Raw genomic sequence first — 12759 nt, forward strand, 5'->3', positions numbered from 1 at the left:
TCTCAGAACTTGCTTCTGAGAATGCGCAGGTTTTTTACGTCGTTTTAGCCCACACACGATCATTTTTTACAACCCGAAAAACGACATTTAAAAAAAAAATGCAGCATGTTCGAAAAAAATGTTTTGTCGTTTTTCAGAAGCCGAAAAACGATGTGAAGCCCACACACACAATGATTTTAAATGACGTTTTTAAAAATGTCATTTTTTTCATGCCGAAAAACGACCGTGTGTACGCGGCATTAGGCCTCGTACACATGACAGAGGAACTCGTCGTAAATTTAACATCGTTTTCCTCGACGAGTTCCTTGTTAGGCTTGTCGAGAATCTTGACAAGCTTTCTTTGCATACACACTGTCAAGACAAAATTTCGTCGTTCTCAAACGCGGTGACGTACAACATGTACAACGGCACTATAAAGGGGAAGTTTGATTCCACTGGCGCAACCCTTGGGGCTGCTTTTGCTAATCTCATGTTACTGCGTGAAAGTTTGGTGAGAGACGATTCACGCTTTTCAGTCTGTTACAGCGTGACAAGTGTGCTATCTCCATTACAAACCCTACTTTTACCGAAGGCACGCTCCCATTTCATACTTTATTCTGAGCATGCGCGGGTTTCTAAGCATACACACTAACGTGTTTCTCGGCGTAAACCCGGGAAACATGACGAGGAAATTAAAACTCCCGACGAGGAAAAAGAGAACTTGTTCTCTTTTTTTCTCGTTGAGTTCCAAGACAGTTTTCTCAACAAAAAACATTCACACAGCCGTTTTCCTCGGCAAAAAAGCTCTGCCACCAAGTTTCTTGAGGAAAACAGTCGTGTGTAATCACGTTTTTCTTTAGAGGGTGTTTTTTTAGGTTGTTTCTATTTCATTTAAAATATCTATAAAGGCAAAATAATTATTTTGGAAAATGTAGGGGTGGATTAAAACTGTTTTAGAGCAATTTTTTATTTTGCCATCTGTATATGATTAGGGAAATTTCTCTTCACTTCCTGCTGTGTAGACTGGCAGTGAGAGGATATATTTCAGTGTGCGTAGTATCCTCATTTTCATGGGAGCAACTTGCTCCATTGGAAGATTTACTGTCTGTTCATGTTCTGGATTTACCTTCACTTATATTCCTGGTGACATTGGTGATCAGGGAAATTAGACAGAATGGGAGGATATCAGTTGTTTATTTGTGTTCTGCAGTTTTAAGTTATGTTTTTTTTTTTTTTTTTTTACTTTTTTTTTCATTCATTGATGAGATTCGATGAGCCCAACTCAAGTATGGGGCTCTCCACTTTTCCCTCTGGTTTACCTCTGCATTATTGTGTACAAAGGGGCTTTTTTTAACCTGCCTGGCGGTGTTCCCGAGTGTGACTCGGGGTGAGATTTTCAGGCTGCGAATGGTAACCCCGAGTCACACTCGGGCTTGCCTCGCTCGATGCAGAAAAAAGGTTTTCTTACCTTTTCTCCGCGATCCAGCGTTGAATCCTCGCAGTGCACGGCGGGCGGATGTCCGCCCGATGCTGTGTGTTCCCCTGATTCCCTTCCCTGCGAGCGTCGCGACGCAGGGGGCGGAAGGAGGGGGGGCGGCGCGAAATTCAAACGTATAAAAAGTAAAACAAAGTAAAACACAGTAAAAACACACTGATATCATTGGATAAAATAAAAAAAAAATACAGTGACCTTTGATTGCCCCCCCCAGTGCTTTCCAGTGCCCTGTCTGCAGAATTACTGTATCAGTGTCTGTATATTGCACAGCAATAATGGCAAAGCACGCCTCTGCATCAAACTCATTATGCGACCTGCTGCCAAACAGCGACAGCGATGCCGAATCCATTGCGGAGGAGCTGAGCGACAGCGACGTGTGGGAAAGTTCATCGTCGGATGCAGAAAGTGATGTGGTTGACGATCCTGCACCTGTGCCCAGCGACGTGCGGACCTGGTGCGCAATTGATTGCGCTACGGAGCACGTAGCGCCCCCTAGGTTTCCGTTCACAGGATCACCTGGAATAAAAGTGGACATAGAGGATGACAATCCCTTAGAATACCTCCGACTATTTTTGACCGATGAGGTGATCGACAAAATTGTTTTGGAGACCAATCGGTATGAAGAACAGCAATCTGCTACCCAGCAGTTATTTTCAAGACGCAGAAAATGGGAGCCTGTGACCTGCGAGGATATATGGAAATTCCTTGGCCTCCTAATTTTGCAGGGAGTGGTGGGAAAACCACTCCAAAAGTGGTACTGGACCACAAATAAATTATTGGCCACACCTTTTTTTGGAACAGTAATGTCCGAATATCGGTTTTCACTTATAATGAAATATTTGCACTTTGCAAATAATGAGGAATTTGACGAACGGTCTCATCCAGCTCCAAAGCTTAAAAAAATTTGGGATATTTACCAAATGGTCCTGCAGAATTTCCAGCGGACCTACATACCTGAGAGGGACATTACAATAGACGAAAGTCTCATGGCCTACAAAGGTCGCCTAAGCTGGATTCAATTCATTGCGTCTAAGCGCGCTCGCTTTGGGATAAAATCCTTTGTTATGTGAGTCCAGCTCGGGATATATTTGGAACTCAGTACTTTATACTGGCAAAGGGACCAAATTCTCCCCGAGATTCAGTGATTTTGGGATGGCAACCGCGTCAGTGCTTTCATTGATAGAGCCCTTGCTCAACCAGGGCTACTGTATCACTACGGACAATTTCTATACGTCCCCAGAACTATACGAGTTCCTACTTCTGAATAGGACAGACGCTTATGGGACTGTGAGGCCTAACCGGCGTGACATGCCGTCAGGATTTCCAAACAAAAAGCTTGGGAAAGGACAAGTAGCTGCATGGCAAAAGGGGAAAATGTTGGCTCTGAAGTGGCGGGACAAAAAGGACGTTTCCCTTTTGAGCACGGTCCACAACACCTCGACCGCCATGGTCCATACCAAAGGTGGAAAAGACGTTCTAAAGCCACAGGTGGTGTTGGACTACAACCACACGATGGGAGGTGTGGACAGGGCTGACCAGGCCATGACTTTTTACCCTGCAATGAGAAAGCAGCAAAAAAAATATTATAAAAAGATTTTCCGACATCTTTTGGAGCAATGTCTTTGGAACTCTTTCATCCTGCTCAAAAAATAAAAATGTCAGGTCTATGGTCCATGCGGACTTTATGTGGAAGGTGGCTGAACAAATTTTCCTCAAAAACCAAACACCAACGGCGGTAAACCGTTCTGGATGACGGGCTTCTGGGGTTGTAAATCCAGAGCGACTAACTGGTCGTCATTTTTTGGACCATGTACCACCCACTCCAAAAAAAGCAGCACCCACACGGATGTGTGTGGTTTGCTGCTCCAAGCGCGACGCCAGCGGAAGGAAAATTCGCAAAGAAACGCGCTACTGTTGTCTCGACTGTGATGTTGGACTTTGCGCCATACCGTGCTTTAAGGATTTCCACACCCGAGACATTTATTGAATTATCATTTTGCACCCCTGTTTGACCCCCCAAAAAATCAGAGTATCTGAATATATTATTTGTTAAAATGTATTGAATAAAAACTATTGTTATTATTAAATTATTATTTGTTATTATTTATTATATTATAATTTATGATTTTGTGTTTCAAACTTTGTCATAGTCTATTAGAGACTCTGGTTTGGACAGATTTAGGTGAGTGAGGCCCCGTACACACGACCAATTTCCTCGGCAGAATTCAGCTTCCGACCGAGTTTCTGGCTGAATTCTGCCGAGAAACCCGGCCGTGTGTACACTTTCGGCCGAGGAAGCCGACGAGGAGCTCGGCGAGGAAATAGAGAACATGTTCTCTATTTCCTCGTTGTTCTATGGGAGCTCTCGCCCCGCCGAGCTCCTCGGCGGCTTCAGTGCTGAACTGGCCGAGGAACTCGATGTGTTTGGCACGTCGAGTTCCTCGGCCGTGTGTACGGGGCCTTATTCCTAAGAATTGCAGGCCTGCAATCTAAAACGACAAATTTCCATGCAAAATAATGGTACCGCTTTCAGCACCTTTTTTCAGAAAGAATCATACCGCCAGGGAGGTTAAAGTGCTTTAGAGGTATATTAAAAGTATTTTATATTACAGGTGTTTTTGTTTAGCGAATATAAAGCACTAAGGGAAGGAGAGGGAGAGGAAATTAGGGGTGGGGTGCTGTTGTTATTAAAACATTTTTGTAAAATGCTTGTAAAACACTTGTGAAAAGCTCAAGTCAGGCATTTTTTTAAGTCTATGGGGCCAAAAAGGCTTGTAATCTGCCAAAAAGAAGCTCATGTACTTTTTGGAGCTCCAGGTGTTTTGCTTCAGGTGGCAGAGTGCACAGATGTGAACAGGGGCCATTGAAATGAATGGGATTTTGCTTGATGAGCATTTTAGAGCTACAAGCTTTAAGCAGAAAATCACTCAGGTTTGAACAGGGCCTTACACCTTAAGCCGGCCATAGACGGTGCGATGATTCCCCTATCAACACCATCGTTGTTGGGGGAATCCCTCCCGTGGAGCTATTGTGCTCTCCCAGTGGGGGGAGGGTGGGGGAGCCCTTGCAGTGGGGAGGGGGCATGGCAAAGGTAGATATTTCTTGTGCATGGAATTGAGCTTTATAGCCCAATAAAAGAGCAGTATGACTAATGCTTTTTTGACCGTACTTTCTCTTCTGGGTCACAGAAGGGCTCCTTTTTCTGCTGTCGGCTGGTGTCACAGAGCCAGTCTAGGCTCAGGGAACGATCCTGAATTTAAGATCGGGATCCATCCAGATGCCTGACCAGCAGCTGGATGGGCCTCACAGTGCACCACTGAAAGTCTGAGCCAGCCACACCCACCCCTCCACAGCCTGGCACTCCTGTGAGCACTGGAGGGGCAGAGCAGAGACTGCTCTCTGCTCAGTGAAGACTCAGAACTGAGTGATCAGTGGTCATGTGATTGTGCAGTTCTTGGTCTTAGAGCTGGACTTAGGCCGCGTACACACGGTCGTTCCAAACCGATGAGAATGGTCCGACGGGCCATTTCCATCAGTTCACCCCTGAAGTGGCCTGATTGTCTGAAGTGCGTACACACCATTGTTCCAAAAACCGATCGGGTCAGAAAGCGGTGACGTCAAACACACGACGTGCTGAATAAAACGAAGTTCAATGCTTCCAAGCATGCGTCGACTTGATTCTGAGCATGCATAGGTTTTGAACCGATGCTTTTCTGTACTAACCATCGGTTTGGACCGATCGGGCAGCGGGCCATCGGTTCGATTTTGAAGCATGTTTTAAAATTTTGGACCGAAGGACAACAGACCGATGGGCTATACACACGGTCGGTTTGGACCGATGAAACTGAACCTCAGTCCATTCTCATCGGTTTTGTCCGACCGTGTGTACGCGGCCTTAGAGGGAACAACTGCAGCACCTGATCGATGCTGCAGCCATATAGGTGAAAATGTATGTTTGTTTTTTTAATTGCCACACTTTTACTTTAACATAAAATAAAAGACTTAATTTTGTCTTTGTCTTCTCCATTAACTTTAATGCATTTCAGCAAAAGATATCACCAAAATATCCTGAATTTCGCAGACATTTTGGGCAAAGTAAAAACTCTCAAGTTCACTCACTGCTCTCTGCTCAGTGTACTTTGCCTAATTCCAAGTGTTACTGCCAGGTACTAAATAGGGGTATATAGAAGGGGATCCCTTATAGTCACAGCTGTAATTACTATAGTCGCTGTGCTTACTCCACAGCATACTACGAATGTTCCATTTTCTGTTCCTCCCAAAGCGCTTTGCAGTAGCATTCTGACAAGTAAAGTGTACCGATTGACATCTGATGCGGCCTACTGCACAAGTTAGTTTGACAACTAAAACTTTAACAACAGGTTTACTTTAAATTGGATGGGACGTTAAGATGGCCTGGGGAAATCAGTAACCACTGGCCAGAACATAAAGCTCATATCTTCTTGGTTACTCATTTGTGTTGCTTTATAAAAAAAAAAAATGTTCCCAATAATTGTTGACGGAAACTGTTTCCGCTATTTTCTTTAGCACAATGTCACATTCTGTGTGCCTGATTGTTTGTCCTAATTAATAACGGATCAAGTGTTTTTATTTTCTGTGCACTTCATTAGAACATAACTTTACTTTTTTTCTTTTCTGTAACAGCCCAGCCACAGTGGATAGAGAAGATTAATGATACGCAGTTAGACAGTGGAGATCAGCTCCGCTGGGAGTGTAAAGCATCTGGAAAGCCAAGGCCCATATATCGCTGGCTAAAGAATGGACTCCCCTTGCTACCACAGGTACGGTGCGCTCAGGTTAATTAAGGATTCTCACTACTTTTACCGTGTCCCTGCCAATAAAATGTTATTATGGATGGAACTGTCAAGCGTGCACTCGCTTCTCTGCAAAGCTGTCACTTTATTTTGAATCCAAAATACAGGTTTGTGTAAAAAAGTAATCAAACTCCAGATAACCATTGCAACCAACTGCATTCCAGTTTTAAGGAAAAAGAGAGAGCCTCACCTCTGTACTCAATCTGTATTTAACTGCTTGTACAAGTCCCCTGTTATTGAGAGGATACAAATATGAGAGCTTGCATTCCCGACCTGTCTTTATAGCAAAATTGAGATTTGTATCTTTATTACTGTAATGCACTCAGGCTGCAGCCATATAATTTTTTATTTTTTATTTTTATTGTTGTATTTTGCTAAAGCTGGGGTCAAAATGCCCATTCCTGGCAGCATGCTACACAATTTCTCCACACATAGTGCAACAGTCCAGGTCAGGAGGGGTCCAACATGCCATCTGTGCAGTGCTCCAATCAACACTGGAAACAAACAAAATAATCTTTCATCTGGAAATCTTCTTAAAAGCAAAAAAAAAACACTTCCTCTATGCTAAAACCTGCTTAAGACCATCATGATACCTCCTATATTTGAATCCTTAGTATTCTAGGCCTAGTACCAATGTTCCCTCTTGGGAAACTACACCTCTATCGAAAACAAGTAGCATACACTCATTTCATAATTTCTCCAAATGGAGTGACTGAGCAGTGTTTTTTTATTGTTTGTATCATTGGTTTTTTTTTTCTGTTGCCAATAGTATTGTTTAGGTAGATAACCTGTTGTTAGGTACCGATTTACGTGGTACCTTTTTGAGCTGGGGAATGCTCCAAGGCTCTGTTTTTGTAACTCAGTTACAAAAACAGAGTTTTATGAAATGTATACATTATAGTATTATAATGATGATAATCAAGCTAAGTACATGTTTGTTATACACCATTTGTAATATATATTACAGAACCGACTTGAAATGGTTAATGGCATGTTGACAATTCACAACATCAGTCAGTCAGATGCCGGGATGTACCAATGCCTAGCGGAGAATATTTATGGGATCATCTATGGAAGCGCTGAGCTTAAGGTTCTGGGTAAGTCAGATGATATTTTTTCAATAAAGATAATTTGATCTGCTGCATTTTTGATGAGGGACACAGTGTTAAGGGGCTCTGAAAACCAAGGGTGAACATTGCATCTTATAGACTATTTTACCTTTTCAGAATTTTAGGTGAACTTATACTCAATTTAAACTTTTAAAAGTAAAGGTCTTCCCTTCTAGTAAACACCACCAGACACCTGCTATTTCTTTTTAGGCATGTGCATTTCGTTTCGTTCCGAATCGAAATTCGGACGAATTTTTCATTATTCGGACATTCGGATGCATACGAATTCCCGAATTGCAATATTAATGAATTTACCGAATCCAAACAAACGTTTTCGATTCCGAATCGAAAACCCGCGGACGAAATTCGATCGGAATTCGATTTTTTTTCTTGAATTTCGTCTGTGGGTTTTCGATTTGGAATTCGAAAAAAAAAAAAAAAAATTTTTTGAATTCCGATCGAATTTCGTCCGCGGGTTTTCGATTTGAAATACTTTCGAATTCGACCGGATTTTTCGAAATTCGGTCGAAAACGAACGAATTCCGAAAACGGTCGAAATATTTTCGAATGCGACCGGATTTTTCGAAATTCAGTCGAAAACGAACGAGTTCCGAAAACGAAATTAACACATGTAACGAACCTAACTTAATTAATTAATTAAATAACGAATTAAAACGAAACGAAACGAAACAAAATTTTCCCTTTTGCACATGCCTATTTCTTTTATTAACCAGAGAATGTTCTGTGCTTTATTCTGATTTAAGGTGCACTCACACTGGCACTTTTATCACTGCCTTGGCCCAGTGAGGCCTCGTACACATGACCGAGTAACTCTTGGGGCGAAACACATCATTTTCCTCGTCGAGTTCCTTGTTAGGCTTGTAGAGGAACTCGACAAGCTTGCTTTGCGTACACACGTAACAGACAAAATCTCCTTGTTCTCAAATGCGGTGATGCACAACACATACAACGGCAGGGGAAGTTTGATTCCACTTGCACAACTCTTGGGGCTGCTTTTGCTAATCTTATGTGTTTGCGTGTTAAGTAAAAGTTTGTTAAGAGACGATTTGCACTTTTCAGTCTGTTACAGCTTTAAAAATGTGTTATCTCCATTACAAATGCTACTTTTACTCCCGTCTCATACTTTAATCTGAGCAAGCGCGGGTTTCTTAGCATACACACGCTCGAGTTTCTTGTCGGAAACCAGCCCGACGAGGAACTCGACGAGCCAATTTGAGACTCCCGTCGAGGAAATAGAGAACTTGCTCTCTTTTTGGCTCAACGAGTTCCTCGACAGTTTCCTCGATGAAAAACGTACACACGACCAGTTTCCTCTGCAAAAAAGCTCTCCCACCAAGTTTCTTGATGGATTCTGCCAAAGAAACTGGCCGTGTGTACGAGGCCTTAGTTTGTTTAGCATGAGTAGCCTGGGTAGGGAAAACTTGACCGCTACTCATTAGATAAATGCTCCTACTATACTATCCATGAGATCGAACTTTTTTTAAAACATTGTTTTGTATATGCAAATGATATTTCCTAATTTTTCTATGTAACGAATAAAACTTATGAAAATTTTCTTTAAAAACATTGGTACTGACTTTCTGTGGCACCGCAATAATCCCATATGCCCCATTCCCTGTGATTTTAATTCTTGGGATGAGATGCCGTATTCTTTAGGACAATCGACCACTCTTGCCAAATTCCATAAGACTCTTATTTTCTTTGTGCACATGCAGAGTGATATAATAGCTAAAAACAATTGATAATATAATTGAAAACAATACCTTCCACATTAAACTGAGCTTGTGATAAACGCTTTCATGCCTTCATCACCACTCGTACGTGAACACACAGAAAATTCTGCTTTGCAGATAACCTTTGCATTTGATTTCAGATCTCCGAACAAAAAATAAAGGCTGCTTTGTGTAGTTCTTTGAAAGCACCTAAAAAGAAAGCCGTCTTTGCATAAACATTCTATAAAAGCACGGCACAGCAATGCACGAAAAAGCAGTGGGGGATTTATTGTGATTTAGATCTGTGATTGTTATTTTCATATGTGTTTTCGCTTAACAGCATCCGCTCCCTCATTCGAGCTCAACCAAAGGCAAAAAACAATAATCATCACCAAGGGCAAGGCAGTCATTATGGAGTGTAAACCACAGGCATCTCCCAAGCCAACCATCTCCTGGATGAAGGGTGACAGAGCTGTGAGGCAGAACAAGAGGTTAGAAACTGTCAACTTTACTTCTATAATTAATCTGTTATGAGATGTTATTGTTTTCCTGGGCTCCTTTCTGATTGCTGCACTTACTTTGTACACATATGCAGGTAATCTATACTGTGTAACTCTGCCGCAAGTTGAACTTTTCATATATATATCTTCCCAAAACTAGTACAAGCGGCCTGTGTCTGCCCTTTACCTGACCAAGCATCAGATATGTTTTATTTTACTGTGAAAGTCAATAGGCTTACTTTAATTATCTCTCCTTAGAAGCACATATTTTCCTTTCTATCCGAGGATCCTTTAGCTATAACACGCAGGCACAGTTTACCATCTATTTTCAAGGTAAAAAAGTGAGTGTTATACACCAATAAATACAGTATGTGTGTTCTGGTGTCAGAAGACAAGTCTTTAGGTTTTTGGCTTTTTGTATAGATGTTCAACACAGCTAAGTCCCTCAAACTTTGGCCGACCAGCGTAAAAAAAAAATCCATCACTTACACACAGCAAAGTCCCACTGTTGCTTCTTACTCATTGGCCAACTGAGTCCTTTCAGCTGCTGAGAGAAGGAAATGTCAGCTTTGTGTAAGCTATCAGTCTTAATCCTTTCTCCCCAGATGGGACATCTCAGGCATCACCCAAGGCAAGCATCTATGCCCTGGGCTAAGATATTGGCCCTGGAATAACCTAATTATGTTGGTCCCAGTGTTTGCAGTCCAGTCTTTGTTTTTGGCTCTTCGTATACATGTTTCTAACCCAGCTAAGGGCCTCAGACTTTGTAACCAACCAGTGTAAAAAATCTATCATTTACATACAACTTAGTCTTACTGTTTCTTCTTGATAAAGTACTTTATCCTGCCTTCAGTATACTTTTCACATGTTGTTTCTAGATAAATCATGAGGAACTGTGCCTAGGCACAAAAGTCTGCCTTGATGTCAATTAATACTTTTTATTAATTAAGGGTGCAGTTTAAAAATATATACTGTATGGACTGTTGCTGTATATGTGACATTTTATGAATGCATTTAAGAAGACTTGTATAGTTACTGAAAGATCCACTTCAAAGTAAACATGTGTTAACTTTTAAAGTACTAAACTGCCAGCAGACATGAAAAGCTGACACCTCTATTTGTTGTGTATTTGTATACAACATTTAATTATATTTTTCAAATTCCCCTTCCCTGTCCACAATTATTCATTTTACTGCATACTTCTGGACCCCACATTATTGCCTATTTTACTTGCAATAGATGATCTCTTGACACACAATGGCCCTGGATACACAGAAAATAGAGTCGTTGGAATCACCCTAGATCACGGGTGCTCATCCCATGGCCCGTGGGCCACATGTGGCCTGCAGATTTATCTGATGTGGCCCATGACCTCACACCAGGGAAGCGCATGCCCATACTCTGGGATTGCATGTAGGCAACCTCAACTTAAGAGCAACAGGTTGTCAACCCGTCATCCCAGAGCATCAAAATGCATGGAGTCCTGCTTCCAAAGGAAGCAGGTGGCCGTGGAGGGAGCAGGAGCCACATAAACCAATGCTTCCTCTGCAGCCCGGGCTTCTGTCCCAGGCGGAGTTATACCAAATGCCTGGGACCTTTCTAACAGCCTTGAGAGTAATGCCAGTAGAAGCTTGAGAATGAAAAGAAAGTCAGTGTATTAAAGCAGTAGTAAAGGCATTTAAAAAACAAAACAAAAAACCCTGAAAAGTTATGTGCATCACATACTAGCACATTATGAAAGATTTGCCTTAGAGCAAAGCGCTCCAGCGGTGCACTGTCACTACTGCAGAGGCTTCCATCTTCACCCGGTCTTCCTTCCAGGTTTGGGGACTCTGGCAGTCTGACTGGACAAGCCGCAGTAATGTCTCAGCAGCGGCACTCAGCTCTGAAGGAACGGCACGAGTATGCCGTTCCTTCAGAGCGCATGCGTCGGTGACGTCACTAGCTGCTGCTCGCAAGAATATGTCCTAAACGGTGCACGTTAAGGAGATATACATTTTACCTACAGGTAAGCTTTACTATAAGCTTACCTGTAGGTCAAAATAAGTAAAAGCACTTACTACCACTTTAACATCACATACACTGTACTTCGGCAGGCATAAAAAAAGGTTATTTGGCTGTTTTCGCACTGACCCGCAGGTGCAGCGCAGTGCATCTGTGGCTTTCCTGCGAATTAGTTGCACTGAGCCATAGACTTCTATTATATCCTGTGAGTTTGGTTCTGAATGTAGGAGTTTTGGTGCGCTTTCAGAACTTGCAACACACCTGCAAGATGTACTGTAAAAGAAGTCAATAGCTCAGTGCACCTAAGTGGCCTTTGTGCTTCAAAAGGTTGAGGACCCATGGTCTAGATTAATTGTAGCTACTTGTGATGCATAATGTAGGGGAGTGCAGATCACAAAAACTTCAGGAGAAAAGCAGCGCAGAGGAGTTTCAAATTAAGAACAAAACATAAAAACATATAATGAAAATTTACATCAACTATCCCTTAAAGATAAAGTTAAAGATCCAGCACTGTTATAAAATAGCAGACATCATAAGGTGCCTGTACATACTTTTAACTTGTCTTCCTGGAGCCCTCATTAATCCTTAAGGGCTCCACAAACAACAACTTTTAACTAAGTTGACACTTAAGCCTCGTACACACGATCTGATTTTCCGACGGGAATAGTGTGTTGATAGCCTGTTGGCAGAAAATTTGACAGTTTCTGCGGACAAATGTTGGATGTCAGGCTTTAAAATTTTCAGTGGACAGCAGTCTGTTCTCTGATTTTCCGATCGTGTGCACACAAGTCCGTCGGACAAAAGTACAAACACGCATGCGCAGAAGCAATGCTCACCAAACAAAACATTAGCAGAAGGTGCCCAAAGGGTGGTGCTAAAGAGCTGAAAAAACACATAGTACATAACTACGTTTGTGTTTGTTGCCCAACAATTGTGTGCTGTTTGTATGCAAGACAAGTTCCTGGCCAATGCCCTTCGGACAAAAATCTGAGGTCGCGTACACACGACCGGTTCATCCGATGAGAATGGTCCAAAGGACCGTTTTCATCGGTTCACCGATGAAGTGGCCTGATGGTCTGATGTGCGTACACACCATCAGTTCAAAAA

At 42.2% G+C, this 12759-nt stretch overlaps 1 protein-coding gene across 1 annotated transcript in view; it reads left to right on the plus strand.

The window, feature by feature from the left end:
• Positions 1 to 12759, plus strand: part of CNTN5 (contactin 5) — a 2004044-nt gene that overhangs the window by 1611954 nt on the left and 379331 nt on the right. Inside the window, exons 13-15 of the mRNA XM_040340187.1 lie at positions 6137 to 6273; positions 7274 to 7403; positions 9489 to 9639. Of these exons, the coding sequence (XP_040196121.1) occupies positions 6137 to 6273; positions 7274 to 7403; positions 9489 to 9639 (418 nt within the window). The remainder of the gene's footprint in view (positions 1 to 6136; positions 6274 to 7273; positions 7404 to 9488; positions 9640 to 12759) is intronic.

This window comes from Rana temporaria, chromosome 2 (genome assembly GCF_905171775.1).
Source record: "Rana temporaria chromosome 2, aRanTem1.1, whole genome shotgun sequence".
Classification (NCBI taxonomy): Eukaryota; Metazoa; Chordata; class Amphibia; order Anura; family Ranidae; genus Rana; species Rana temporaria.